This window comes from Aspergillus chevalieri, chromosome 6, assembly GCF_016861735.1.
Source record: "Aspergillus chevalieri M1 DNA, chromosome 6, nearly complete sequence".
In the NCBI taxonomy this organism is placed as follows: Eukaryota; Fungi; Ascomycota; class Eurotiomycetes; order Eurotiales; family Aspergillaceae; genus Aspergillus; species Aspergillus chevalieri.
In genome coordinates this window covers 36,992-64,350 of record NC_057367.1, presented here as the reverse complement: position 1 = coordinate 64,350, position 27,359 = coordinate 36,992, and the positions used below count along the sequence as shown (strand labels likewise).

Sequence of the window (27,359 nt, the reverse complement as noted above, 5' to 3'; positions counted from 1 at the left end):
GCCCTGCGATGCCGTAGTTTGCCTCCGCTATCTCTGTCTTCGTACACTCCGCTCATTTTCTACAAACACAGCAGCAGCTCTACGACTATTCTTTGCACTGCAGCATGACGCAAATAAAATCGACCGGAGGGGTCCTCCCAATCCCCGCCGCAGCCACCCAGAAGAACGCGCCCGCGAAAAAGGCCCCCAAGCCTCCTGCTCCCCGCCTGAAACTGCTAATCAGACGACTGCCCCCGGGCCTGACGGAGGAAGAGTTCAGACATGCAGTGGGAGAGGCGTGGATGGCTGGCGCTGGAAAGGTCGACTGGTTTCAGTACAGACCTGGCAAGGTGTCCAAGGAGTGAGTCTTTGCAGGTTCTTATACAACTACGTAAAATTATACGGGGACTAACTAATAGGGCAGTCCTGCGAAACCCTCTCGACCGTCGCGCGCCTACATCCACGTCATTTCGAGTGATCACATCGCGCCTCTTGCCGACAAGGTTCGCCAGAGTTCGTTCCTAGATGCCCAGAACACAGCCAACGATCCGGTTCTCTTGGGTCCTCCGTCGGTGGAATTTGCGCCATATGCCAAAATACCCGGCAACCGTGTGCGAAAGGATGCCCGTCAAGGGACTATCGACCAGGATCCGGACTTCTTCGCGTTCCTCGAAAGTCTAACGCAGCCCATTACGAAACCGTCTGCGGAGTCGGTCGAGCCGGAGGAGAAGAAGGAGACAATGACTACGACGCCGTTGGTGCAGTACATCAAGGACAAGAAGGCGAACAAGGCCAAGGAGCAGACTGCTGCCAAGTCGTCCAGAAAGTCCGAGAAAGAGGCCAAACTGGAGAAGGTGCAGGCGAAGAAACTTTTACAACGTCCGGATCGTGAGACTGCGCCAGTTACGGAGAAAATGGAGAAGAAGTCGAAATCCGACAAGGCAACCAAGGAAGCTGTCAAGGCGGCCAACAAAGCCGCCAATGTTGCAGCCAAACAGTCTGGGAGGGCAACACCAACTGGCAAAGAGACACCTACGGCCCCAGCTTCGGAGCGGAAGAGAGAACGTGGGAACGCAGCAGCAGCAGCCAAGATTCTCCAGCGAGACTTGGGACTGTCTTCGTCCGGCGGACATCGGAAGGGTGGAAAGGGTGGTTCTGAGGCTGATGCGAAGAAGGAAAACGTCCCCAACGCCCCGACAGAGCCCAGCAAGAAGGAAACGGCGAAACCCCCCAAGCAGCCCAAGGGTAAAGCCAGCGAGACTACACCTCAGCCTAGCGAACCGTCCACCCCTCAACCCCAGCCCACGCCTCCACCCAGTGCTCTTGCAGCTTCGAAACCGCCCAAACCGTCGAAAGGAAAGCAGCCAGCCGCCAGTCCCAGCGCCACCGCTACGCAAGCGTTCCTCAAGCACGCCAACCCGTCTCAGGGAGTTACCGAGCTGCTCTTGGAAACCGCGTTTTCACCATTTGGCCAAGTCGTGTCGGTCGAGATTGACAAGAAGAAAGGATTCGGATATGTGGACTTTGCGGAACCCAGCGGATTGCAAAAGGCTATTGCCGCTAGTCCGGTGACCGTGGCGCAGAGTCAGGTCGTGGTGTTGGAGCGGAAGACGAACCCTGGAGGCGACAAGTCGCGCAAAGGTCGTGGAGGAGCAGCTGGAGGAGAGCAAGCGGCCGCTAACAGCGGCAATGGGAATAATAACAGCAGTGCGCGTGGGGGGAAGCCTGAAGGAAGCGGTGGTGGGGGATCATCTCGAGGTCGGGGAGGACGAGGACGGAACAGGGGAGGAAATAAGCCAGAGAAGGAGAGGGCGTAGAATGACATGATTCGTAGGTATCGACGAGTTTTTCAGGAATGGCGCGAAGATACCAAGCCGAGATCACATGACTATTAGAATTTCCAAGAAACGATTCTACGGGTGGATTTACGACGCCCGAAAGATACGAGATTTACAAAACGGATATCAAAAGAAAACGATGTATTCAACTATATACAGAATCAAAACCTTTCAGACCTCCTCGACGCCCACCAAGACCGACCGACCGAAGTCAAGACATCGAGACAAGGTAAAGATCATCACCACTCCCTGGACCAACACAAAACCACAATAGCCCGACCCAAACAGGTAATACTACCCGTCGTGTCAAAGCCGGCGTAATGCATGGTCGAGGCGGGAGTACACGGCTTCACTTTAGGGCATCGAGGACATAGCAGTCATCAGCAAGGGTGGAGATTCTGTGGCTCTTTAGAAGAGCTCAGAGGTGGGACGTCTACTCTAAAGTGATTCTTTGAACTGTTTCATTGTTAGTGATCATTGTTGGAAGCCAATATAGGGGGAGGGATCACTCACGTAGAGTCGCTTGATTTTCTCAAGGGTCGAGGGGAGAGCCCTTTTTATATGTCCTGCCAGCGGTTAGCGCCGCGCTAACCACAAGCGAGCGTTGCCGTGTTTGTCGTGTTTGACTCGCTTAGCGGGCCAGTCAGAGCCATGGCGGTGAAAAACTCTGCACGACCCACGGCAGAAAACTCTGTGCGGAGATGCACATTCTGCCGGAGAACCTGCTCGGAATCATTTCTCCGTTTGGCACGTGACATTAATGCTCCGAACGGATCTAAGCATATCCGATAAGATACTCCGACGCGGAGTAATTTTCCCCGCCGATTGACAAGCCGAGACGCTCAAAGTCGACGCGTTGTCTTACAGTACGGCAGGTCATAAGCCAAGTGAGCTCTGCTAGCCTACTTGATCCTTCAGAGGCTTTGCTGACCGAGTCTTAAACTAGCACTCTCCACAGTCGCCCCTTCGTACGGCAAACGCTAAAAGGATCGCGCTAACCTCACATGCAGCGTGGGATGCCAGCACAGACATGCCCCGAACTCGATCGACACGGCAATCCTACAGCACACTATTGTTTCAACCGAGATAAGATGGATAAGATGCGAATGATCACAACAACACGCGTCGATTGACCTCCTCACCGCTGTCATGCCACGTCCAAGGGTCTCGCCCGCTAATCGTCTCCGCGCCTACGCGGCCTGCCTCGCCTGCCGGACCTCCAAGAGACGATGTTCAGGGACTTTTCCCTGCCCGAATTGCGTCCATCGCGGACAGGCTGACACTTGCGTGCCGTGCCCGCGAGATGCGTCCGCTCCCCAGATTCGATACCAACCATATCCCACGACCGTGACGACAACGGGGCCGAGTACGGCCAATCCGGACATCGGGGCTCAGTCCCCTGCCTCCATCCAGAGCTCCCAGTCGCACGGACTCGATCCACCGTCAGCGGGTGCTCAGCATAGAACCCATCCCCGGATGCTGTGGAACCGTCAGGGAGAGCGAGGTATGGAGGATGCTCGTCGAATGAATGTGTGATCGCCGGCTGATATTTGAGAAAGTTTACGTGGGCAAAGCTGCGTCGTTGTCATTCCTGCAGCTGCTCCGCGATACCGTTACTCAGCATATTGGACCCTCCCAGTTTTCGCATAATGTCAAGAGTGAGGATATGCTCGAGACGGAGTCTCTGCATCATATTCCACCAGCCGTCGATGATCGTCTCGACTTGGCCCACAAAGAAGTCTTTATCCGCGCCTATCTTACAGCCGTAAGCTTTGCCCTATGCACCTAAAACAGTGGACCCTGACAGACCTAGACAAGTGGCTTCCTCCACGTCATCTCCGAATCGGAGACCCTGCAGTCGTTGATGGAATCTCTGGAGGTGGACAAAGAGCGGGAGAATACCCGTCAGGCCTTCAGGGACGTCATGATCGCCATTGGTGCGCAATCATGCAAAGGCGATCCGACCACCGTCCAAGCAGAACGGTTCTTTTTCGCGCGAGGGCAGCGTAGAGCGTTCTCGAGCATGTTGGAGACACCTAGTCTCGAGCTAGTGCGGTTGTTCCTTTGCATGTCGTTTTACATGCTCGGAGCTTGTCGTAGAAATGCTGCATTCATGTATCTGGGCGTGGCGGCCCGAGCAGCTGTGGCTCTGGGTCTGCATCAAACCGGTTTGTCCGGCTCAATGACCGCGAATGAGCAGCAACAGAGGTAAGCCCCGTTTCGACCCAGTAGGGATCGCCTGTATCTAATATCTGTAGAGCGCGGGTGTGGATGAGCCTTTGTGTTCTCGACCTCCTGGTCAGTTCCATCCTCGGACGACCGCCAGCAACGGCCACTGTGCAGCTCGAGTATGGGGAATATCCAGCCAATCTCGACCTGCCTAGCAATCGGACTGGCGCAAGTCTCGTTGCCTCTTACCGCATGTCGCTGATCTTGGATGAAATCACGAGACAACTATATAGCGAAAGGGCCGCATCTGCAGACGTAGCGGAATCGCTGTTAGCCAAGTTGACTCGATGGAGCGACCAGCTGCCGGAGTCAATACTAGCGCCCCCAGGCGACGAGCAGGACCGTGCCGCTGCCCAGAAGCAGATCATAGGCAGCTTACATGTTGCATGCTTTTACCACTTCGCGGTTATTGTCGTTACGCGGCCGTTTCTGGTGTCTGTTCTGGGTGTTCGACTGGCACGAGTGCACCAGGACTTGTCAGCGTCTGAGCAGGTGAGACCGGAGGAGGATCCAGCGCATTCTAAGCTCTCCGTGGCTTGTGTGGATTCGGCCGTCTACATGATCCAGACGTGTTTGGAAATACACCAGTCGCACTTACTCTTGAACAACATGTGCATCCTCAAGTGAGTAGATCGCCCGATACTCTGTGCATGCCCTGAGCTAATTATGCAGGGCTTTCATTTTCGCCGCGGCACTGGTCGTCGGGTTCTCCATGTTCTCGCAGAAGGAACTAGACTCTGCATTAGACTCCGCGTTCAATGGAGCTCTCGACATCCTCCGCATGCTCTCGCAACAATCCGCGCAGGCAGCGCATTACCTCGAGATCCTCACGTTTCTATCGACTGCGATAACTGAGCAACGCCAGCGTCTAGCCTCACAGAGTCGACATAGTCGAAGTCGATACGTCAGCAAGCTTTTCAGCCTACACAGACGCCGCTCCCCAGGAACCCACGAGAGCACGGAGTCGTCCGCAGTCTCTCCGTTGGCATCGCAGAGCACTGCCGCCCAGTCAGACGAACAGGGCGATCGGGTCTTGACGATGCCGGCCGATATCGACGATGCGTTTTCAGGCTGGGAGGGAATGGAGTTGCCGCTGTGGGATAGTTTTCCGTACATTGCAGAACCGTTTCAGCTGCAGGACAGGACGAATGAGGGGAATACGCTCTGATACTGCAAGGTTATCTTCCCACCTGGCGCACCATTTCCTGTGTCCCATGTCAGTAGCGTGCCCTCTACATACGTCTGTACTATAATGTATAACCCATGATGTTGATGATAGCGGTGTGAACAACCCACCTTTTCCGGGCATGGCCAACACCATGACTGCCCTTCAGTTTCTTCCACATATTTGGGCTGGTTGAAGAACCCCCACTGCGCTGATAGTTCGCATTAGCTGGTGATAGCGGCCCGCTAGTTCGGGTACAATTCAATAAATGTCCCACCCAGCCGAAGAGGCCTGCTACCCCAGGCAGCTTCCTATCGGTCGACACTGCAACCGGTGTATCGAATGCCAGTGCGCTCGGATTACCGGCGAATACGGTACCTAATGCAAGACTCGAAGTGTAACAAGAGCAATGCTTTTGCTTGTGTGTTCGCGTGAAACCGATCGAACGAAAAGATATGTACCTTCAAGCCGGGACCAGGACATTATCGGGCCAAGTGCGAGTCCGACAGCGATTGTATCTCTTACCGGTGCGGCCTCTACGGGGAGAAGTGATGTGCGGGCAAGGGCAAGTACACGGCAAGTGGGCTCCCTTGCTAAAAAGATCGGGACTGCTGCTCGGATAACTGCAGGGTTGCCTTTGACGCCGGCCCCTGCTTGTGTGTGCTTGATGTTGATGGTGAACTATGTAAGATATTATAAAATTTAGCTATACTAGTATTGATGAGTTGATTTGCGTTCATGCTAGTGTAGATGAGCATTTCGGAATGCTGGTGAGTGGTGAGAATTATCCAAGTATGGCATGGATATATCCCTCTAAGCCGATGCTGTAGACATTGTTCAATTGATCCTATGTCTCACTCTCTCGGCGTCATAGGACTCGAATAGATGCGGCCGAGCGTCACCCGCTGGCCCATATTCTCTCTCGGATATTCCTCTAAACCGATGTAGTTCCGCCCCTCCGTCTCCTCAACCGAATGCGACCTCGGACGGATCGACCTGTCAAGCGACTGCCCCCATCATCGGCTATTCCGAACTTGAAGCGAAACTGCCAGCGGAATCAAGCCATACGGGATCCGGTGCACCGGCCATTTCCTTGACAGCGGGTCGGATGTGTCTACCGCACATCATGATGTCGGTACGGAGTGCAACGTGGCGGAAATGGATTTTTTTGGCGGCGTATTCTATACGTCGCCGTGTCCGGAGCACATACGGATGATGTGCATTGTGGATGGGACGGTATGCGTAGGAGAGGGTCCGCAGGCTTGTGTTGACGATCGGCGGAACTGTGCAGTCATTGGCGAGGGAGGATATGGTCGCGATGATGGGTGGCCATTGAGAAGGCAAAATGAAGGTCTGGCAGTACGCGACGAGTACGGAGGGCTATATAGTGGGCTGGCTGATTTATATACACGGATACACCGACATTATGCGATGTGTCAACGGCTGTCAACACAAGTCGGAGTAAGGGACAGAGTATTACTCGGTAGCAGAGTTCTGGTATGATGTCTCCATCTGATTGATCTGGTAATGAGAAAAAGCTCTGATTCGAACAGGATCTGACATGCAAGTGCGATCGATTCACGGGCCAAGCATGAGTACATACTGGGGAAGGGGGTGTTTCATATTGACAGTAACCAACATGGATTGCCACACTAATCAGGACAAGAATTGCTAAGAGAGATTTCCAGCTGATCCAAAGCTTCACATGCCAGCCTTGTAGATCCAGCCATTATGGCTATGCGCAATATGCGCCGTACTCGATACGGATAGCATTGCGTAGTTGTACCCATTCTTCCCGCACCACACGGGAAATGACAAGCGGCAAAGCATTTAAGTTATCTGATCCGTTGACAGCCTGCCACAGCCAGAGACGGAGCGATATCGGTGATCGGCCATATGTCACTGAGTCGGGGTGTCTCTAATGCCAGTAATCCGCGTATGTATTTCGTAGCCACGAACACGCCTGTCAGTCTACGAGCAGTCCCACTGTCAATAATTGACAATACTGTATACTCCGTAGTACTATACTATTAGCATCCTCCGAGATTGGATATTTCTGGACGGACTCGCACGGAAGGCTCGCGTGGGATTCAACTCGGCGTGGGGCAGACTAACCCTAAGTAACCAATAAGAGGAAATTTAACCAAGCCACCACAAATGCTGCTGGAGTCATCCCCACTGAGATGTTATCTGATCCGAACCCTCTTTTTTATCTGATTGGTTCTCGCCAAGCGCGCCTTGTAGCGAAAAATGGACAGACTTCCCTGTCGTTGCTTTTCCATTGTGCAGGTACGTGCATTTCATTTCGCCCGGCCACTAGAAGGCCTCAATTCGACTCGCCGGAGGAGTGTACCTCGACGAAATAAGATTAGGATGGGTACTAGTCTGATGTCCGCCCACTCTGCAGCAGTCAAAGCTGAAACACCCCGTGGATGTGTTCGGTCTGTATTTAGCACATGGGTCCCCTCGTGTGCTGTAATTCATCTCTTGCTGTCTCAAATCCGATTGCAAGCATACTGTCTGAGCACCTACATACGTCTTCCACTCCGCAACCGCTTCTGCCAACATGGGCGTTATCAATCTCACCAGAGGCCGGAACGACATTCGCGTGGTACAGGATATCGTCGGATCGGATTTGCATGGGCTCAAGAGCGAGGCAAACACATCGACCAGTAGCAGTGATGGCAAAGATGGCCACCAGATGGAGCAGCAGGCCAGCGTCGAAACCGTGCCCGAAAAGCCGCCGCAGCGAAACTCGTATCGAACCACCCAAGGAGCGTACATTGGTGTGCAAAAGGCTGAAGCCGCTGCATTGGCCTGGAGCAAGAAGTCGGCTTATGGGACATTCGCTTTGTGAGTCTACCAATTTACCTCAAGGAAAGCTAGGCTAACAGCACAGAATCTGGGTTTCCTTTTTCATCCTCGCATTGCAGTCCTCGATTAGCACCAACGTCATCCAAAACGCCTACGCCAACTTCGAAGCCGCTCCCCAGGTGAGCACGGCCAATATTCTCGCCAGCGTTGTCGGAGGCGTCCTCAAGCTCCCCATCGCTCGTCTGCTGAACATCTGGGGCCGCACGGAAGGCTTCCTGTTCTTCGTCGGCGTGTACATGATCGGATTGATTATCCTCGCCACCTGCAACAACGCCAACTCCTATGCAGCAGGCTACGTGCTCTACTGGGTCGGATACGACGCAATCTACCTGGTTCTCGACGTCTTTGTCGCGGATACTTCCGGTCTGCGCAACCGTGCCTTTGCATTCGGTTTCGCCAGTACTCCGTTCATTGTCACCGCGTTCACTGGCCCAATCGCAGCACAGTCCTTCCTGAATCACTGCTCGTGGCGATGGGCATATGGGGTCTTTGCGATCATCACGCCATTCGTGTTCATACCCTTAGCTGCCGTGTTCAAGTTCTACCAGCGCAAGGCAGAGAAGATGTGCTTGTTCGTCCGGGAGCCGAATGGCCGCACCAGGTGGGAATCGGTGGTGCACTATGTCAACGAGTTCGATTGTAAGTCAAGTCCTGTTCCTGTGATTTTAACACTTGCCAACTACTCTAGTAATCGGTGCGTTGATCATCATGGCCGCCTTCATCCTCCTCCTCCTGCCCTTCAGCCTCCAATCCTACGGTCGTACCGAATACAAGAGCGCTTCGTTCATCGCCCCAATCGTAATCGGATTCTGCCTATTCTTCGTGTTTGCGTTGTGGGAGAAATACTGTGCCCGGACGCATTTCATTCAGTACAGTCTGTTCAAGGAGCGAACGGTTCTGGGTGCCTGCTCCCTGTCGGCTATTCTCTTCTTCAGCTACTACTGCTGGGACCTCTACTTCTATAATTTCTGCATGGTCGTCTACGACGTCCCGGTCAGTGTGGCTGGTTACATTGGTCAAATCTATAACGTCGGTTCGTGTCTGTGGTCCGCCATCTTCGGTATCGTCGTCTATGTCACCAAGCAGTTCAAGTACAGTTGTCTGGGATTCGGACTGCCGCTCATCCTCCTTGGATCGGGTCTTATGATCCACTTCCGCGAGCCCGGCCAAGGCCTCGGGTACATGGTTATGTGTCAGATCTTCATTGCTTTTGCTGGCGGAACGCTGGTCATCGGCCAGGACATGGCGGTGATGGCCGCAGCCGACCGTGAGGGTGTGCCCATGATGCTTTCGCTGGTTGGCCTGTTCTCCAGTCTTGGTGGTGCTATCGGATCGGCTGTTTCCGCTTCAATCTACTCGAATGTCTTCCCCGAGGCGTTGCACCAGGCGCTCCCGGCCGACACCAAGTCGCAATATCAGGCAATTTACAGCGGGGGCTATGTCAAGCAGAAGCAGTACGAGGTCGGAACAATGCAACGGACTGCCATTGACCACGCCTGGGGCGAGTACATGAAGTACGGCTGCATTACGGCTGTCGCTGTGATGTCGCTGGGGATTCCGGCGGTTGCCGTGTGGAGGGACTACCGGGTTGATAAGCAGCAGCAAAACAAGGGACAGGTTATGTAGGTTTTCTTTCGTTTTTGTTATTAGTACAGTACATAGTACGAGTCACGAGTGATACCCTTTTGTTATGGTGGATATCTGATATTCATATTTAGCTATAATAAATTTCTTCTGTTTTTCTCTATTTTCGATGGTATTTCGCTTTATTCTCCCTCTAAATCAGTTCATTCGTTCCCTTTCCATCATATTCTGCAGTAGCCTTACGTGTCGAGTGTGATCTACACTGGAAATTCGTATTTGTGCATCGTGCATTGTGCGCTATTGAAGCTATCGGAAATCCCTCAGCGCGAATTTTTCTTTTCTCGCCCAAAAGTCAAACTAGACTATGAACCAATCATTCCCCGAAATCTTTGGCATTTCTTGGCCATCGGACAGCTAACCACGTTAAGCGCAGCTGACAGGCATCCCCATCTCGGAATTGGGCCACTAGGAGTAACAATGGCCGACAAGTCGGAATTGAACAGTCAGTACCATGCAAGCACTACACCAGAAAACGGCGCTCTAAGCGAGCTCTCCAGAACATGCCACTCAGCTGCCCTGTGACCCGAAGTACGGGTCCAATCCCCAGGACCATGTGCTGCTCCGTTCATCGGGTGTGCGCATTTCCGCCGGCACGGGCGTGAGAACATTAGTACCAGCCGGCAGTCTGGACCAAGCTCGGAGCCCAGCGGCGAGGACCACGACGTCAAGCGGGCCCGCCAGGGCTTGGGAATTGGGATTCTGGGTTGTGAACAATGCATTTATTGGCCCGCAAGCGGGAATGGTTCGTGACTCATGCGCAGCAATGCAGGACAGACTGGGATAGGACTTGCCCGGTCCACCGGAAGAGACTGCCATGTGCTCTGTTCCATGCCCTCTTGTGTACCTCCGTAGCTGCAGTGATTCCTCCTTTGGGCAGGCTACTCGTCTACTGCAAAGAGGCAAGTGGACGAGGGTTCCCGATTCGGCAAGGGCAAGGCCCAAGTGGACCCGGGACACGTAGGGGTCCACCCAGATAAGATTGATAAAGCGATGTCGGAACGCTAGCCTGCATTGGGAAAGCGGGGGAGTGACCAGTCGAGCTCTACTTTTCTGTTTTCCGGCCATTCTTTTTCTTCTTTTGCTGCTACCATACTCTCTATCCATTTCTCCCATTACAAGCAACAATGAAGAAGTTCCTCAAGTCTGGTTGGTGATAGCTGCCGCGAGGTTTCAGCAGCATTTCCTTCTCAAACAACTACAATGAGTTCCACGATCACGGTCACAATGGAAACAAAAAGACATTCCGGGCAAGATCTGCCCTCCGAACATGCGAGGAAGGGCTCAATCAATACCGACACGCCCTGGTACCTTCAGTTGGACCATGCCAATGAAGTCGTCTACGATCCCGCGATCTGTACGGTCAGGCAGGGCACGTTGACCGGCCTGGTCGAACACCTGACCCGACATGACAAGCTCGATGCCGTATTCAACGATACTTTTCTCATGACCTATCCGTCCTTCGTGACTGCTTCCGAGCTCTTCGAGAAGCTCCTCGTGCGATTCTACACCCTCCCGCCAGAGGGCTTGTCCGAGTCTGAGACAGAGACGTGGATTCAGCAGAAGCAGAAGATGATCCGGTTCCGGGTGGTGAATATCCTCAAGAACTGGTTTGGTCGCTTCTGGCTTGAACTGCCGGGCGAGGATTCCCTTACATTTGCTCGCCAGGCGCATCATCTCGTCCAGACCTCCCCTGCAATTACCGAGATTCCCGGAGCTCAGCAGCTGCTGGTGGTCATGGAGCAGCGCTTACAGGACAAAAGTACGAAACATCTCGTGCCGCCACCGATTGCCAGTGCGCCGCCGCCCATTATACCCAAGAACCTGCGCAAGATCAAGATCTTGGATATCGACGCCATGGAGTTCGCTCGGCAGTTGACCATCCTTGAGTACCAGCATTATGCGCGCATCAAACCGCTCGAGTGTCTGAACAAGTCTTGGCAGAGAAAGGGTCCAAATGACAAGGGGACCAATGTGAACGCTATGATTCTGCATTCCAATCAGTTGTCAAATTGGGTGGGTGCAACTATTCTGGCGCAAACGGAGATCAAAAAGCGAGTTATGCTCATCAAGCAATTTATCACTATTGCCGATGTGCGTGTACCCACCCTGATAGTTATGATTGCCGCTGACTCCTATAGAAATGCCGCTCCCTTAACAATTATGCTACGATGATGTCCATTATATCGGGCCTCGGAACGACCCCTATCTACCGACTCTACATGACCTGGCCGCAGCTCAGTCCGAAGGTGATGAATACGCTGGAGGAAATGCGAGAGCTCATGTCTAGTACGAAGAACTTTGGCAAATATCGCGAGAATTTGCGCTGCACACATCCCCCGTGCGTTCCATTTCTTGGTAAGTTCCTTTCCATGTAATCAATCACCTGGCGCACGGCTAATGAGACTAGGAATCTACTTGACCGATCTTGTCTTCATTGAAGATGGCATCGCAAACCATGCCCCCAACGGCATGATTAACTTCAGCAAACGATTGAAAGTTGGCGAAGTCCTTCAGGACATCCAGCAATTCCAAAGCACGCCATATGTCTTCCAATCGGTCCCCGAACTACAAGACTACATCGTAAACGGCCTACAGAGCACAGAAGAGTTCGGTGACTTGTACGAACGCAGTATTGCACTCGAGCCACGGCGGATGGGCGAAGAAGGCTTCTCGGGACATGTGCCATACGCGGCCACGGGCAGCCATATGAGCTCGGTGGTGATTGCGAGTATGGCGATACGTTGATGATATTGACGCAGTATGATTATGATTGGTGATACCCGGTTAAATTGACGATGTACGCTGGTAATCTATGGTAATACAGATTTCGGGATTTATACTATTAGACTGATTTGTTTGAGAGTGAAATACGGATAGTCAATACACGAGACTGATATCAAGCCAGTATAATCTTCTGATTCGCCCCATAGTCCATCAACAGAGGATCGCCGGCACGTCTTAAAAAGACAAATTCACGATGGACTCGTAGCTGCATCTAGGTTGTTAGATCACCGTTTTACCTCGTGGGATGACTATCGCCCCGCCTCCAGACTGATCTACGATGATGCAATGGACCGTGGGGGTTCTTGTGGTCTCAGCCAAGGGTGATCCATCTCATAGCCACAGTAAACAATGACTACTCTTTAAGCTATCAGGAGTTGGGTGGCATTCGAAAGCTCAGAGTCTGTTACCGCGATAATCGCCGACCTTATTTAATATAATTAAAAAGCCGAGGTATTTGAGAGAAGCTGATATAGCTGAGATTAAGATCGTCGGTCGTTGTCGCTTGTGATAACTCTATCCTTGCCGAAACGCAGCTTGGATTTAGGTTGTAGTACGGAGGCCAAAGGTCTGACACGGGCTTTAGGAGATGAAAATGCGGTTAGACACCAAACGAAAGTCGGCATAACATCGGTTAGAGCCCATAAAGCCTTCATTCATACTGCCGTCAAATGGCCGAGAATCGGTATGCACCTTCTTGATAATCACCATCTGCACTGACTGAAATAGTAGTTATGGTTCTTGGTGCCCCGAGAGAACAGGATTACAAAATATTTGGAAAGGCTAGCGAATTCTAATCTCGAAATTCAAGTGAACAGGCAGATTCAGCGAGAGAGGATGTGAATTTAACTACGACTATTCCGGCCAAACGATTCATTCCGGATGCAGTGAAATGCATATCATAGTTCACATACAAAGCAGGCACTATAATCGGAATATGAGCGTGAATATCGATCTTGAATAGCATCTGGTTAGGGCTCATTGCATTGTGATATCACCATGACCGAACCTGCTTGACATCGCCATGACGCATGGCCTCTTATCATACAAGTACCGCCCTACAGCCATTGAATTTTCCTCAATCAATTCCGGTCCAGTCTATTTATCAATCTGTTGCCTCCACGCAAATCAACATGTCCGAAAGCAACCCAACCAACCTCACGCAGCGCCTACCCACCGACGCTAAGAACGTCGATATCAACCCCAGAAGCGCACACGAGACCACCGATAAGGGCCCTAATGAAGGTTCATTCCCAGGCCCCGGGGCCAATGCCACTGCACGCGCACCGCAGCAGCCGCATTCGAGCAAGGTGCTGAACAAGCTGGATCCGCGGTATGACAGTGATATTATCGAGGCGGCCGATAAGGAGAAAGGCGGGCTTTAATGGAGGAAAATTTATGATGTACTATATTTTGTTCATATCATAACTGACGATTTTGTATTATACCAACAACCGGAAGCTTTTACACATACTATGTTGAGATTGAATAGCACGTGGAACTAGTGAATACAATGCAATATATCATGCTAGGATTTAAAAGGATTCTCACATTCCTGTCCCAATACAATTAAATTACCCTGCCTTGAATCATCCTTGCTTCCTCGTCGGCTATGAGTTGACTGCCGCCTTTGCTGCCGTAGCTCCTGCTCGGTCTCCATCAAGGCATTCTGCACTCGCCTGCTGCCATTTGTGCTCGACTTAACCCGCGCATCATTGAGGAGTTCGGTCAATGTGGCTTTGACCTGGTAATCGGGTTCGCGTTGATTGTTGATTTCACTCGGGGAATTGTCGACTGGACTATCATATGACGATGAACGCTCGAGTGACGGGGTGGAACGGAGAGTTGGGATATTGTTTGAGGAGGTCAAAGGCTGGATATCTCGTAAGCTCGTCATTATGAAGGTAGATGAGATTGCTATGTTCTCAGGTACGTTTGCATTCAGCAGAAATATAGTTTTACGTCCAGAGGCAAACTCGCGCCACACGACATTTTACCAGATTCACGACTGGTATTCAAGGGCATCTCATCATGATGTATTAAGAATTTTGACCGCGATGCATGCCAAGGCAGTCAAACGACAAGCCCCTTGATGCAATGCACGAATCATTCGTGTTTGAGCATTCGATTCTGACTCTAATGACGATCTCACCAGCGAAGAATCCACGGATGCTTCCCATTGTGGGACATTGTTCGCCGCTCAAGGCGGATAATGATGGTATTATTCCCATCCGGGCACTATATCCGACCAATCCCATTGGATAGACCGCGTTGATCTGCTTCCACTGTGGCAGATGCAGGGTATATTAGTTTAAGAATGGCTGGTCGAACATGCTGGAATCCAAGATATGTGGTCGAATTAATACGCTTTGGAACCTAAATGACCGTATCTATCCTTGACTAGTACGATGTGCTCTGTAAGGACTCGATACTGAGTCTGAAGTCCATCCGCGCAGATTTTTTGGGGGTAGTCAGCATGGGCCTGTATCTCCATCGATGGAGAGAGAATACGGCATGTTGCCTATGATTTGCCCATGTGCCCCGAGCCTCAACTGTGCGATCGTTAAATGGGATATACAGATGTCTGACAGATATAGCGAGTCAAGTCCAGCTTGTGCATTAATATCGGCCATTAACTAATTTACATAAGATGATCTTAAACAGTTCCCGCAGCCAAAACATATCCACCATCGACCACCACCGTCTGCCCATTTAAATACTGGTTCGCAGCAACAAACAAGACTGCACCCGCCATATCCTCATCCTTCCCGGGACGATTGGCCGGCACCTTCTGTTCGTACTTCTCTTTCGGAAGAGCGCTCTTCTGGTTTTCATCGCTGCTCTTCGCCGTCATCTCGGACGGGAACACGCCCGGTGCGATGTTGTTCACCCGGATCTTCAAGCCAGACGAAGCGATCTCGTGCGCCAGCATCGTGCTCAAATGAATGGCGGCAGCCTTGCTGGCGTTGTAGGCAAAGTGGTGCTGCGAGGTCTTGACAATACCGGAGATGGAGGTGATGTTGATGACGGTGCTAGACCAGCCGTGGTCAAGGTCTGTGCCCTTCTGCAACAAAGGCAAGAAGGCAGCAGTGGTGAAGAAGGCCTGGGTGACGTTGGTCCGGTAGACGCTCTCCCATTCAGCGAAGGTGCTGATCGAATCTTGGAAGAGTTCTTGCTGGAGCTGTTTGGGATCCTCGGCATCGGTGTTGCCGGGATTGGAGGAAATGCCGGCGTTGTTGATCAAAATGTGCAGCGCTTTTTCCTTGGACTCGATCTCTTTCACCAGTTGCGCGATCGAATCCTTGGAAGTGACGTCGGAGGTAAGGGGAATGATTTGTCCCGGAATGTTCTTGCCGTACAATTCAGTCACGCGGTCGAGCTTCTCGCCTGTCCGGCCGGTGATGTAGACTTTGGCACCGTTGACGGCCAGGGCCTGGGTGGCCATTAGGCCGATTCCAGAGCCGCCGCCAGTTACGAGGGCGATTCGGCCCTTGACATTGAAGACATTTTCGAGCTGGAATCGCTGATTGTTCTGTTCGGCAGACATTCTGATGTATCTCGTTACCGATGAGAAATATTTAGTTGAATCTAGCGGACGATGTAAACCACGAAGCCAGCTATATACGTTTCTACATGTACTCGTGACGTGCAATTGCAGTAAACTGTCTGTGAAACTGTATACTTGTTTTGAGCTTCTTGTCAACCAGGATGCGCAGGATATCCGTTCATCAGTATGACGTATTATGGTTGACATTGGGGTATAGCGAGCCAAATATAGAATCATGTCCGGAATTGGAAATTGAGCTAATGTTTTATATAATGTTCTCTTCTGTTTATTCGTATTTGCGTCTCTTGTAGCCATACATAATAGTGATACTAATTATCCATGGTCCTCAACCAGATATTCGCCACATGAATCCGGTTCCACGTCTACATAGCCAACCCATATAAATATCCTCTGACTATTCATAAGATATCCCAAGTCCCATCTTAGCACTATTTTTACAAGCCATTGCCTGAATCTATCATTTGCATCAATATCGAAACACATACACCATGGCTCCTGCCCGAAACAGCGCTCCTCGTGGTGGTGTTGGCACCCAAGAAACACCAGCCACCAACACCGGCAGTGGCTCTGGTCTGGGTGATTCTGGTTATCCTAAAGGCAGCGGTCCTGTACGCATTCCCCCTTACGAGGCCTGGTTACCGTAGCGGTGTGGCGGGTTACGAACCTTGCTAATTCGCCAATAGACCACCGGCCAATTCACCACATTGTCCAACACGAAGGGCGCCGCGAGAGAGAGTGATGAGGGGTTTGAGGCAACTAAAAACCCCAGCGAGGATCGCAGTTTCATGGCCCATAAGCCTGGGCATCCAGAGACGCTGCCGGGCTGGGACAAACTGAAGGATGTGATGGGTTACACCAGTTGATTGGACTTTTCCTGACGAGTTACGCTATCTGTAATATTGTAGTTATAATTGTTGTTTTGAATTGAAATTGAAGTAATGTACAATAACGACCTGTATAGATGACGTCAAATTGACGATTGTAATGAGACCTTCCTATTTTGGTTTCACTAAGCCCTACGAACCATTTGTCGCCATTGATGACTCGCATCGGAAGGCTCATGGTTACAGCAATGACGGCCGAATACTAGTGCAGAAAAACAACGCGGTCCATTGCACTGTTGGGTATAGGTCTTGAAATGAGGTATTGGGGGAATTGTTGAGAAACATGCTTCGATCACTGCAAGTACAATCTCTATCTTCGGTCATGGTGAACCGGATGCTCCGAAAATTTTCCCGCCAAATTCTTGAATCAGCATATGGGCACGGAGTGTGTACAGTAACCGGGTTGAACTGCGACAATATCCTGCATTGGAATGCGTCCCGGCATGAAGGGAATGTTGGCGAAAATTTCAGGTGGACAGAACAATTTAAATTAATACTCCGGAGACTTGCAGTCAACCCACGGGCAACGGCCAGAGTCTCTGCATAGACAGAACACCGAGAATCTCCGAAGGATCTCAATTGCATGCCTAAGAAACGGAGACTTTCTGAAAAAGTGCCTGATCATCCATAATCATCCCAATCGACTGATACTTTTCCCATGAGACCCTGTCCCAGCCGAAGCACGTTATCCCGTCAACCTTCCTAATGTGGCATGAATCAGGGGCCACTTCTGCTTACTCGGATGGATCCGCGGCGAATGAACGGATTCAAAATCTGCAGTTTTGGCGCTAAAAATCGTGACGCCCAATCATGACAAACGCTGATCATTCTTGGCCTGTGCAACATCGTGTTTATCACGATTTTCCGGCGCCGATACGGAGTACGGAATAGACGGGGTAAATACGAATTAGCGGAATGCGCCTCACGTCCAGGTCAAATTTCTCACCTGTGACTTGTGTCGTTCGTCGTTTCTGTTTCTTTTGTGAATCACTCTTCACAATGTTGTCGGTGTCGCTGGTGTTGTTCTTCCTCTTCTCTTCTTCAGCTGTTCTGGGTGCTGACGATTATCGGACCTGCTATTATCCCGGAGGAAACAAGGCCTTGGGTCATATGCCGTGTTCGGACGAGGAACAAACCGCATGTTGTGCCAGCGACCATATCTGTATGGCTAACGGTCTCTGCATAGAGGCCGGGAGTAGCCAACCATACGGGTTTTCGCGGGCGGCCTGTACGGATCGAAACTGGGGCGCTGGCTGTCCGCAAGTATGCATCAGCAGTGAGTCCTATCCAGCATTGGTTATAATTAAAGTTAGTGGAAGAAATTGACTAACCATGGTGCTTGTGACAATAATGCAGCATCGGATAACCAAAACGCTGGATGCGCAATTATACCATTTCACGCCAACGGAGACGACAGCACGTACTGCTGCAACGCGATTGTGTCAAATGGAAGCGCTGCCGTCTGTGACAATGATCGAGATCCTTTCAAACTCGCAAGCGGTACGGTCATCCCAGGGCGCGCATATCTCTCGAACCTGACCACCAAGGATTCCGGCAACAACAACAATCGAGACGTCGCCATCGGAGCTGGCGTGGGCGTGCCACTTGGCGTGCTGTTCCTCACAGCATTGGGATGGGCTCTTTTTGAACGGAGGAAGAGATACGCGCTGTTGAATTCCACTGCTGCGGCAGCCCCCCTTCCCGTACAACAGCCCGGAGCTGGCGGGCAGACCGTGATGCCTCAGGGGATGGCAGCGGCAGCAGTAGCGCCAGTGCTAGCACCTGCACCAGCAACACCACTACAAGAGTTAGAAGCGGCAAAGCGAGCAAGACCACAGGAGTTGGAAGCACGATGGTGATATGCTCGAGTCGATCCGTTCTCCATATCAATCTCGTCTATTAACACCAATGCTATGCGTGTTTTGCGAGAATTCACAATGAAGGTCGGACAGTCATCGGAACTTTTAAACACAAACGGAGGGAATGGTGGCTTCGGAAGTTGGACTCGTGAGACTGACTGCATCAAGCTGTATTTACAGTCAAACTGACCAAGCACTTAGATTCTAATCTGTGTACTGAAATCTGCCATTGTGTGGCTCGTGGGCATTTTCAATGTACGATAATGGAATGTTATTGTTTTTTGCAATCTTGGTATAGTTATAGTGCACCCTACGTCAGACTGAGACCCTGAACGACAGTCATTTCGATGTCATCTGGCAACCTTCATATATACGTCATGTTGCCTCTGGTCTATATCTATGTACAAACGTTGTTTGGCGAGAAACAGCAACAATGTTTTCTCTTATCAGATTATACAGATCGAAGACACCTATCAGAACCCTCGCGACCATGTCATCCGCTAAACCGCAGCATTTCATGAACACATCGGGCGACTCCGACTCCGTCTGGGTCCATCGCATGCCCTACTCTGAATACCCTTCCTTCCCCACCTTGGACCGCGATATCCACACGGACGTCTGCATCATCGGTTCCGGCATAGCGGGTATATCCACCGCATATGAGCTCGTCAACCGCGGGAAGCGAGTCACCATGCTCGAAGCACGACACGTTGTGTCCGGGGAGAGCGGTCGCACAAGCGGACATTTAACCAACGCGCTGGATGATGGATACGAACAAATTCAAAACAAACACGGATTTCATGGCGCGAAGATAGCGGCGGAGAGTCATGGCTGGGCCATTGATCGCGTTGGGGAGATTACGAAGGCCCTTGGGATTGACTGTGAATACCGTCGGCTGCCGGCATACGAATTTTCCCAGTATAACAGGGAGGACCCCAAACACGAGCACGAAGTCCACGGACTGAAGAAGGAAGTCGAATTGGCACAGAAACTCGGCCTCAATGCGACGTTTCGTGAAGGTCTCGCCGTTCCCGGCTGGGATGGGAAGCCGGACCAGCGCGACGGGGCCGTCTTCCATGACCAGGCGACATTCCACCCAACCCGGTACTTTCTCGGTGTTCTTGGATGGCTGGCAAAACAGCCCAATTTTCAGTGTTTCGCGCAGACGCGCATGATCTCCCTTGAAGAGAAGGACGTTATCCACGTTAAAACCGAACCCGGCTACACCGTGACGGCGCGCGACGCCGTCGAAGCAACCTGCGTACCGCTACAAAAACTCAGCATTATCGCGGAGATGGAGTACAGCCGGACGTACTGTATTGCCATTCGCATTCCACGGGGTACCGTCAAGGACTGTCTGATCTACGACGAAGCAGAAGCGTATAAGTACGTGCGACTAACGGGCTGCGACGACCAAGATGACTACATGGTGGTCGGTGGATGTGACCATAAAGTTGGGCAAGAGGATGTAAGCGGCCGCTTCGACGAGTTGGAGACTTGGGCCCGCGAACGGTTTCTCCAGGCTGGAGCCGTCGATTACCGATGGAGCGGACAGGTCTTTGAACCCGTCGATTACATGGCTTTCATTGGCAAGAACCAGGGCCAGAACCACGTGTACGTCGTAACGGGGGATAGCGGCGACGGGCTCACCCATGGCGTCTTGGCTGGACGACTACTGGCGGACGAGATCGGGGGCATCAAGAACCCTTGGGCTTTCCTCTACCAACCCAGTCGTGTGGGCAGCATTGCCAAGTCCTTGCCAAGCATGCTGGAGCACGATGTCCAGATTAACACACAATACAAGCGCTACTTGCAGTCCGATATCAAGGATATTGAAGATCTCGGGGCCAACACCGGCGGCGTGCTCCATGACAGTCTCACCTCGAAACCAGTGGCTGTCTACAAGGATGGAGACGGACAGACGTATAAGTTCAGCGCTGTGTGTCCCCATATGAAAGGGGTCCTGAGCTGGAACCAGACGGAAAAGAGCTGGGATTGCCCAGTACATGGGAGTCGGTTCAGCTGCGAGGGCGTCTGTGTTGATGGACCAGCGAAATCCAACCTGACTCCCATGGATAGCGCATCTCGGCACAGGCAAATTCCTGTTTAGATGCTTTGGGGATTGTATATTGTTTCAATGGTACTGTGGATGCATTTAGTAGTTGTAACATTGAGCTACGAAATATAATACAAAAGCACATATAATACAATCACGCTTGAGGTCGGCCTGTAGATACCGATCCCTTAACCTTGGCCGTCTCGGTCTCTCCTTCGCCCTTCTTACTCTTACCCGGCTCATTGATGAACGGGTTATCCGTCGTAGCATTTGATAGACCAGCCTGTTTTCCGGAAATAGTTCCAGCACCGCCCGCTTCTTTGCGTGAACTCGCCTGTTATATATTAGGATCATTATGAACAGAAGAAGTCAGGATAGGAACGTACAGGATCTACATTTGAAGGCGGCTGTCCCAGTGAACCACCACCGCTCGACCCAGATGGAGAAACTTTCTGCTCCGAGTCGCGGTCTGGTTGAGGCGTAGACTCGCTCGCTTTCGATCCGGATTCGATTGCTTCGCCCTTGGCGTATTGGTCAGTCTCATGATGCAATTTGCTTTCCGGGCCGGATTGGAGAAGGTAGTAGCCTCCTGCGGCGGTGACGGTTGCTACTGCCACGGCACTATGGAGATTAGCGAATAGCTTTGTGAGAGGTGCAGACAACACCAACATCGGCATTTCGGAAGTCTTGTTACTCTTCGAGGATTGCGAGGCATATCGACGCGTAAATTGTGCCGGGCGGGGTGTCCGTAGGGAAGTGCGGAGGACCGTTCTGAGGAGAGACATCTTGAAGGAGGCACTGAATTGATTGGATTGATAAATAGAGATGTTTCTTTGCGTTGGACCGAAATTCGAGGTTTAAAATGGGTTCCACGAGGGCTATGTATATATGATGTCATGGCGATAGTTCCCAAAAAGGAAATTATACAGTTTTTCAAGATACTTCTTTTTCATAATGACGTATGAACAGGAGTTCAATTGAACCATAGATATGAAGCCTCAATTCTACAGGAACACTGTCACAGAGCACTAAGCCAATGCCAATCGATCTGCTCATTGTCGGCGCTGGTCCAGCAGGTCTTCTGGCGGCCTGCTGGGCCTCTCAATACCCGATATCAACGCGCATTATTGACAAGAATCCGTCCCGAAAACCAACCGGCCATGCGGATGGAATTCATAGTCGCACGCTCGAGATCCTCGATAGCTTCGGGATCGTAGATCGGATCACGCGATTGGGCGCTCAGGAGATTGAGATGTGTTACTGGGTTGGTCAACCGACCATTCGCAGTCGAGAGTTGCTAATGGAACTAGGGCCGCGATGAGAAGAAAGGCCAGCTTCAGCGGGAGAAGAGGCTTCGAAGTCAGCCTGAGGAATTGTCTCCATTCAGCCAACGGCTGTTGAACCAGGGGATTATGGAGGAGGTGATGATCGACTATTTGCGCGGAAAGGGAGTGGAAGTCGAATGGAGTACGGCGGCTGAATCATTGGAAATGGATCATGACGACTTGCCTGTCGTCTACGTGAGCCGTGGTCAAGTTGGGAAAGACATAATCTCAGCACGTTACATGATCGCCTGCGACGGAGCGCGCAGCTGGACGAGAGACCAACTGCATATCCCAATGGATTCGTTATCCGCACCCTCTGAAGAGTCTATCTGGGGCGTGATGGATTTTGTCCCAATAAGTGATTTCCGTACGTCTCCTATTCCAGCGTCAGGAGAAATGCTGACCTGTGACAGCCGATATACGCCAATCCTGCGCCATCCATGCCTGCTCGAGAAGCGGCATTATGCAGCTTCCACGCGAGAACCGTCTGATCCGATTATACATACAGCTGAAGCATGACGACGAGTTGGGACAAAAAGCGATACAAAATGCACACGACAAAAACACACCAAAGCGACTTTTGCAGATTGCACAGCGCACATATGAACCGTACCGAATGGACTTTAAGCGCTGTGACTGGTGGTCGCTTTACCATGTATGCCAATGCACCTGATGGGATTATTACCATCACTGATATTCCTAGATAGGGCAACGACTAGTTCAGGAGTATAGGATCCGCGATCGGTATGTTGTACCTGGCTTTTATCCAACTATCACTGACGAAGTAGGATCTTCCTTGCCGGCGATGCAGCCCACACCCATTCTCCTAAAGGAGGGCAAGGCATGAATGTATCCATGCAAGACACGTACAACCTGGTCTGGAAACTTGCCTCTGTCATTCTAGGGCGAGTGGACCCCTCCATCCTGGAGACGTACAACTCCGAACGACGGCCAGTGGCTCAAGAACTTATGCGCATGGACTCAGACCTCGTGCACGCTTATGAGCAGCAACCCGGGACGAGCGGGTATACCAACAGCGTGGATAAGATTCGAGAACAATATACGGGGTTCATGACTGGTGTGAAAGTCAAATATTCGCCCAATGTTCTGATTGCAGACAACAAAAACAGTTTGGCCAGGAATATTGAGCTGGGAATGAGACTGCCGTCATTTCGAGTGGTTCATCAGGCATCTGCTTGCCCGTTGCGTCTCGCAGAGAGACTCGTGAGTAATGGATTCTGGAGGGTTCTGGTATTCTCTGGGGATCTTCGGGAAGATACGAGCCGACGACGTCTCGACTCTTTTGCGGAAGCCTTCAAGCCACGTTTGGAGACCATGCGTATACCCATCGAAGTACTGTTAATTCATTCCAGTTCTCGAACGGATGTATCCATCCTGAATCTCCCTGACATCTTCCACCCATTCGATGAGACCCTTGGATGGGACTATTCTCGAGTCTTTGCGGACAAGGACGCGTATGAAGGATATGGAGTCAAAAGTGGGTGCGTTGTGGTTTGTCGTCCGGACCAACATGTCGGCTGGATTGGCGTGGATGTCGATGGTCTGAACGAATATTTCTCTTTTGTAAAGTGATGCATGAACCTTACTGTATATACCATCAAGCCTAGTGAACGGGTCTGGTGAAGATAATGCAGATTATCATTTCCAGAAAGAACCCAAATGGTTTGACAAGATCTGGGAAACGAGCGTCAAGATCCATAAAAATGTTATTGTGCCTATTGCACGATGGCAAAGGCCCCCTATAGCGGATTGGCTACATTGCGGATTCAACCACTATGGATCCCGAATGGACGTATCGGAAACAAAATCGTTGCTTGATAATTTCGAGTCAGCTTCAGCTTCGAATAACAGGCTCAGCCTTCTGTTTTAGGGCAATATCGAGTAAATCCCTAGGAGTGCGAGTTGATTCTCGGTCCATGGAGATCCGGTTTACAATTCGACATAAATGTAGCCATGGTCCATCCCTCACTTCCATCCAATCTCTTTCCTTTCTTTCTCAGCTTACCCCGGACGCTCTTTTAGATAACTACAGCACTCTTTCAGTTGTCAGGTGGGTGCTCTCAATCCAGAAGCAATTGATCATATCAACTAACCACTGAATTCACCAAAGATCCTGCATACAATCAAAATGAATTTTGCATGTGTTGACTCTCTTTGCAGCCGTTGTTGCTGTTGCCATCCCTCTGGCCAAACCGGCTCTGGAAGTCGCCACGAGACAGGGTTTTGATGTCGACCTAGGCGTTGCGAAAAGGAAGGGACTGGATACTGACCTTGGTGTTGAAAAGAGACAAGGCTTTGATGTCGCTCTCGGTGTTAACAAGAGACAGGGACTCGACGTAGGGCTTGGCGTCGCCTAAGAATACTGCTTGGACAATAGCAATAACTCTGCAGTAGTCGGGGACGGGGACAAGGTGTCTCTACCCGACGTATCTCATACTCCAGGTGTTTTGTTTGGACCCTGTCTTATCCCGATATAAAACTGTAAATAACGGGATCAATTACATTCTTGTCGATTCTTCCGCAGCTTTGGGCATTATGAAGCGGAGGGATATTCCCCCGTGTACTTTAGAAGTGTGCGGCAGGGTTTGCTCGGGATATTGTCTCCCGAAGAAAGTATGCGGAGTAAGATCATATGCAATACCTGTCTGTTCGAGTTCGTACGATGCATGAGTACCTGCGTAAGTGGATGCGGATGTGGCCATGATGCCTGCAACAACCTACATAAGGTAGAACTGCTCTTCTCCGTTACAAGCACAGACGGAGTCCTACGAACTACGCTTCATGCAAACACAGAACATTGTACATCATGATTCATTTCATTTTAAGAATCGCAATAACGAAAAACACGCTAAACAGGTATCACTTAACCAAAGAGAGCGTCGCCCAGACGGTAGTGGACGGTCTTGACCTGGGTGTAGTTCTCCAGGGCGTACGATCCCAGCTCGCGGCCAATACCGGACTCCTTGAAACCACCAAAGGGAGCCTGGTAGGAGATCATGTTGTAGTTGTTGATCCAGACGGTACCGGCCTTGAGAGCGTTGGACACACGGATGGCAGTGTTGACGTTCTTGGTGTGGACACCGGCAGCGAGACCTAAACCGTTAGTATGGGATGGCAGTAAGACTCAAAAGAGGGAACGTACCGTATTGAGTGCTGTTACCGATCTTGATGGCCTCGTCAATGTCCTTGAACTTCTGGACGGTGATGACGGGACCGAAGATCTCCTCCTGGGCGATCTTCATGTCGGAAGTGACATCGGTGAACAAAGTGGGCTGGATGTAGTAGCCCTTGTCGCCGTGGCGCTCACCACCGAGCGCAACGGTGGCACCAGCATCCTTACCGTGCTTGATGTATTCCATGATGCGGTCGAACTGGAGCTGGGAAACCTGAGGACCCTGGAAGGTGTCGGCGGCGAAGGGGTCACCGAGCTTGTTCTGGGCGGCACGCTCGCGGAAGCGGGCGACGAACTTGTCGTGGATGCTCTCTTGGACTAGCAGGCGCGAACCGGCGCAGCAGCATTGGCCGTGGTTGAAGAAGATACCAAAGTTGGCCCACGAGATGGCGTTGTCAATGTCGGCATCCTCGAAGACAATGTTGGGAGACTTGCCACCCAGCTCGAGGGTAACCTTCTTGAGGTTGCTCTTGGCCGCGGCCTGGAGGATGGTACGGCCGACAGCGGTGGAACCGGTGAAGGCGACCTTGTCGATGTCCATGTGGCTGGAGATGGCCGCACCAGCGACACGACCGAAACCGGAGATGATGTTGATCACACCAGGGGGGAAACCAGCCTCCTTGATGAGCTTACCGGCGTACAGACCGGAGAGGGGGGTCTGCTCAGCAGTCTTGAGGACGACGGTGTTACCGGCGGCGATGGCGGGGGCGATCTTCCAAGCCCACATGAGGAAGGGGAAGTTCCAGGGGATGATCTGACCGCAGACACCAATGGCTTCGTGACGGGTGTAGGAGAGGGTCTCGGGGTTGGTGTCAATGGTCTGACCGTGGATTTTGTCGGACCAGCCGGCGTAGTAACGGATGCAGCCCAGGGCGTTGGCCAAGTCGACCTTGGCCATGGTGAGGGCCTTGCCGTTGTCGAGGGCCTCAATGGCGGCCAGAGCATCAATGTCGCGCTCAATCAGGTCGGCCAGCTTGTTCAGGAGACGACCACGGTCGGACGGGGTAACCCGTCTCCATTCGCCCTCAAAGGCCTTGCGGGCGGCGGCCACGGCGATGTCGACATCCTTCTCGTTGGCCTCATGGACGGAGGTGATGACCTGCTCGTTGGCGGGGTTGACGGTCTCGAAGGTCTTACCCTCGGAGCCCTTGACGTATTCGTTGTTGATGAACCTGTAGACAAGCCATTGTTAGCTATGGATAGGGCGCCAGAGGGGCGGGGTAGCTCAGCGGGGAGACGTACAGGCCGACGGGCTGCTCAACTGTGATGTGAGGAGTCTTGATAGAAGCGATGAGAGACATGATGGCGATGGAGAGGAGAGAGGTGGCAGAGTAGAGAGCGTGAAGGAGAGAAGAAGCAGCAAGAGGAAGAGGAGGGGAAGATTCTTATAAACACGTGCCCTCTCAAACAGGAAACCGGTCGAAAGCAGCAATTATGGTTGGCTGACTAACGGCGGGTGCGGGGTCTGGTGGGACCTTGACGCCATCCCGCGGCTTTCCTTCCGCTTCTCTACTTTTCTCTATGTATAGGGGTAGTCAATTGAATAATAATACCATTGTGTCTGTATAATGCATATGCATGCACAGTGCAGAGACACATGTACCGACCTGAATCCTGATCCTGACATGTACCGTACGTATGTACAGCCCACTCGGCCCATCATTGTTCCATTTCATTGTCCGATGACATCAAACCGGACAAAGTCCGATTCCGGTCTAGCATTGGCGGGTATCCTTCCGAATTGGGCCCGACGGTCCTCTCTTCCACCCTATTATTACACTATTTCCAATTGGTTGACATCAGGGTCCCTATATCTGGCTTATTGCCATGAACGCGGGTAGAGATGGTATCACGGAGTCGACAAGAACTCTGACTACGAGAATAATGCGGGGTTGCGGACGTTCAAACTAACTCAAAGCCAATGAGACCTACCGGAACCCCCATGGACGACCCAAGATGAACTC

The 27,359-nt window shown here is 51.6% G+C and overlaps 14 protein-coding genes across 14 annotated transcripts; 10 read left to right on the top strand and 4 right to left on the bottom strand.

The window, feature by feature from the left end:
* Positions 1-104: 104 nt before the first annotated feature.
* ACHE_60030A (putative nonsense-mediated mRNA decay protein Upf3) lies at positions 105-1,796 on the top strand (the record flags this gene model as incomplete). The annotated part of the gene is made up of 2 exons (XM_043281159.1): positions 105-340; positions 404-1,796. 2 exons carry the CDS (start codon positions 105-107, stop codon positions 1,794-1,796), a joined length of 1,629 nt encoding a protein of 542 aa, XP_043138666.1.
* A 1,170-nt stretch (positions 1,797-2,966) lies between these two features.
* ACHE_60029A (Zn(II)2Cys6 transcription factor) lies at positions 2,967-5,214 on the top strand (the record flags this gene model as incomplete). Its single annotated transcript, XM_043281158.1, has 5 exons — positions 2,967-3,321; positions 3,377-3,582; positions 3,631-4,025; positions 4,076-4,669; positions 4,719-5,214. 5 exons carry the CDS (start codon positions 2,967-2,969, stop codon positions 5,212-5,214), a joined length of 2,046 nt encoding a protein of 681 aa, XP_043138665.1.
* Positions 5,215-7,777: 2,563 nt separating this feature from the next.
* On the top strand, positions 7,778-9,711 carry SIT2_4 (siderochrome iron transporter 2; the record flags this gene model as incomplete). Its single annotated transcript, XM_043281157.1, has 3 exons — positions 7,778-8,064; positions 8,111-8,724; positions 8,774-9,711. The coding sequence occupies 3 exons, from the start codon at positions 7,778-7,780 to the stop codon at positions 9,709-9,711; spliced, it is 1,839 nt and encodes a 612-aa protein (XP_043138664.1).
* Positions 9,712-10,146: 435 nt separating this feature from the next.
* ACHE_60027A (uncharacterized protein) lies at positions 10,147-10,513 on the top strand (the record flags this gene model as incomplete). The annotated part of the gene is made up of 2 exons (XM_043281156.1): positions 10,147-10,171; positions 10,227-10,513. 2 exons carry the CDS (start codon positions 10,147-10,149, stop codon positions 10,511-10,513), a joined length of 312 nt encoding a protein of 103 aa, XP_043138663.1.
* Positions 10,514-10,929: 416 nt separating this feature from the next.
* On the top strand, positions 10,930-12,474 carry ACHE_60026A (Ras-GEF domain-containing protein; the record flags this gene model as incomplete). The annotated part of the gene is made up of 3 exons (XM_043281155.1): positions 10,930-11,820; positions 11,868-12,084; positions 12,137-12,474. 3 exons carry the CDS (start codon positions 10,930-10,932, stop codon positions 12,472-12,474), a joined length of 1,446 nt encoding a protein of 481 aa, XP_043138662.1.
* A 1,169-nt stretch (positions 12,475-13,643) lies between these two features.
* ACHE_60025A (uncharacterized protein) lies at positions 13,644-13,895 on the top strand (the record flags this gene model as incomplete). The annotated part of the gene is made up of 1 exon (XM_043281154.1): positions 13,644-13,895. One exon carries the CDS (start codon positions 13,644-13,646, stop codon positions 13,893-13,895), a length of 252 nt encoding a protein of 83 aa, XP_043138661.1.
* Positions 13,896-14,038: 143 nt separating this feature from the next.
* On the bottom strand, positions 14,039-14,407 carry ACHE_60024S (uncharacterized protein; the record flags this gene model as incomplete). The annotated part of the gene is made up of 1 exon (XM_043281152.1): positions 14,039-14,407. One exon carries the CDS (start codon positions 14,405-14,407, stop codon positions 14,039-14,041), a length of 369 nt encoding a protein of 122 aa, XP_043138660.1.
* Positions 14,408-15,166: 759 nt separating this feature from the next.
* Positions 15,167-16,057, bottom strand: ACHE_60023S (SDR family NAD(P)-dependent oxidoreductase; the record flags this gene model as incomplete). The annotated part of the gene is made up of 1 exon (XM_043281151.1): positions 15,167-16,057. The coding sequence occupies one exon, from the start codon at positions 16,055-16,057 to the stop codon at positions 15,167-15,169; it is 891 nt and encodes a 296-aa protein (XP_043138659.1).
* A 509-nt stretch (positions 16,058-16,566) lies between these two features.
* On the top strand, positions 16,567-16,941 carry ACHE_60022A (uncharacterized protein; the record flags this gene model as incomplete). Its single annotated transcript, XM_043281150.1, has 2 exons — positions 16,567-16,686; positions 16,762-16,941. The coding sequence occupies 2 exons, from the start codon at positions 16,567-16,569 to the stop codon at positions 16,939-16,941; spliced, it is 300 nt and encodes a 99-aa protein (XP_043138658.1).
* A 1,020-nt stretch (positions 16,942-17,961) lies between these two features.
* Positions 17,962-18,821, top strand: ACHE_60021A (uncharacterized protein; the record flags this gene model as incomplete). Its single annotated transcript, XM_043281149.1, has 2 exons — positions 17,962-18,238; positions 18,319-18,821. The coding sequence occupies 2 exons, from the start codon at positions 17,962-17,964 to the stop codon at positions 18,819-18,821; spliced, it is 780 nt and encodes a 259-aa protein (XP_043138657.1).
* A 490-nt stretch (positions 18,822-19,311) lies between these two features.
* Positions 19,312-20,931, top strand: ACHE_60020A (FAD-dependent oxidoreductase; the record flags this gene model as incomplete). The annotated part of the gene is made up of 1 exon (XM_043281148.1): positions 19,312-20,931. One exon carries the CDS (start codon positions 19,312-19,314, stop codon positions 20,929-20,931), a length of 1,620 nt encoding a protein of 539 aa, XP_043138656.1.
* A 100-nt stretch (positions 20,932-21,031) lies between these two features.
* ACHE_60019S (uncharacterized protein) lies at positions 21,032-21,662 on the bottom strand (the record flags this gene model as incomplete). Its single annotated transcript, XM_043281147.1, has 2 exons — positions 21,032-21,211; positions 21,264-21,662. 2 exons carry the CDS (start codon positions 21,660-21,662, stop codon positions 21,032-21,034), a joined length of 579 nt encoding a protein of 192 aa, XP_043138655.1.
* Positions 21,663-21,913: 251 nt separating this feature from the next.
* ACHE_60018A (uncharacterized protein) lies at positions 21,914-23,795 on the top strand (the record flags this gene model as incomplete). The annotated part of the gene is made up of 5 exons (XM_043281146.1): positions 21,914-22,141; positions 22,188-22,569; positions 22,616-22,857; positions 22,906-22,946; positions 22,991-23,795. 5 exons carry the CDS (start codon positions 21,914-21,916, stop codon positions 23,793-23,795), a joined length of 1,698 nt encoding a protein of 565 aa, XP_043138654.1.
* A 1,291-nt stretch (positions 23,796-25,086) lies between these two features.
* ALD5_1 (aldehyde dehydrogenase family protein) lies at positions 25,087-26,696 on the bottom strand (the record flags this gene model as incomplete). Its single annotated transcript, XM_043281145.1, has 3 exons — positions 25,087-25,316; positions 25,366-26,567; positions 26,638-26,696. The coding sequence occupies 3 exons, from the start codon at positions 26,694-26,696 to the stop codon at positions 25,087-25,089; spliced, it is 1,491 nt and encodes a 496-aa protein (XP_043138653.1).
* Between the last annotated feature and the right edge of the window lie 663 nt (positions 26,697-27,359).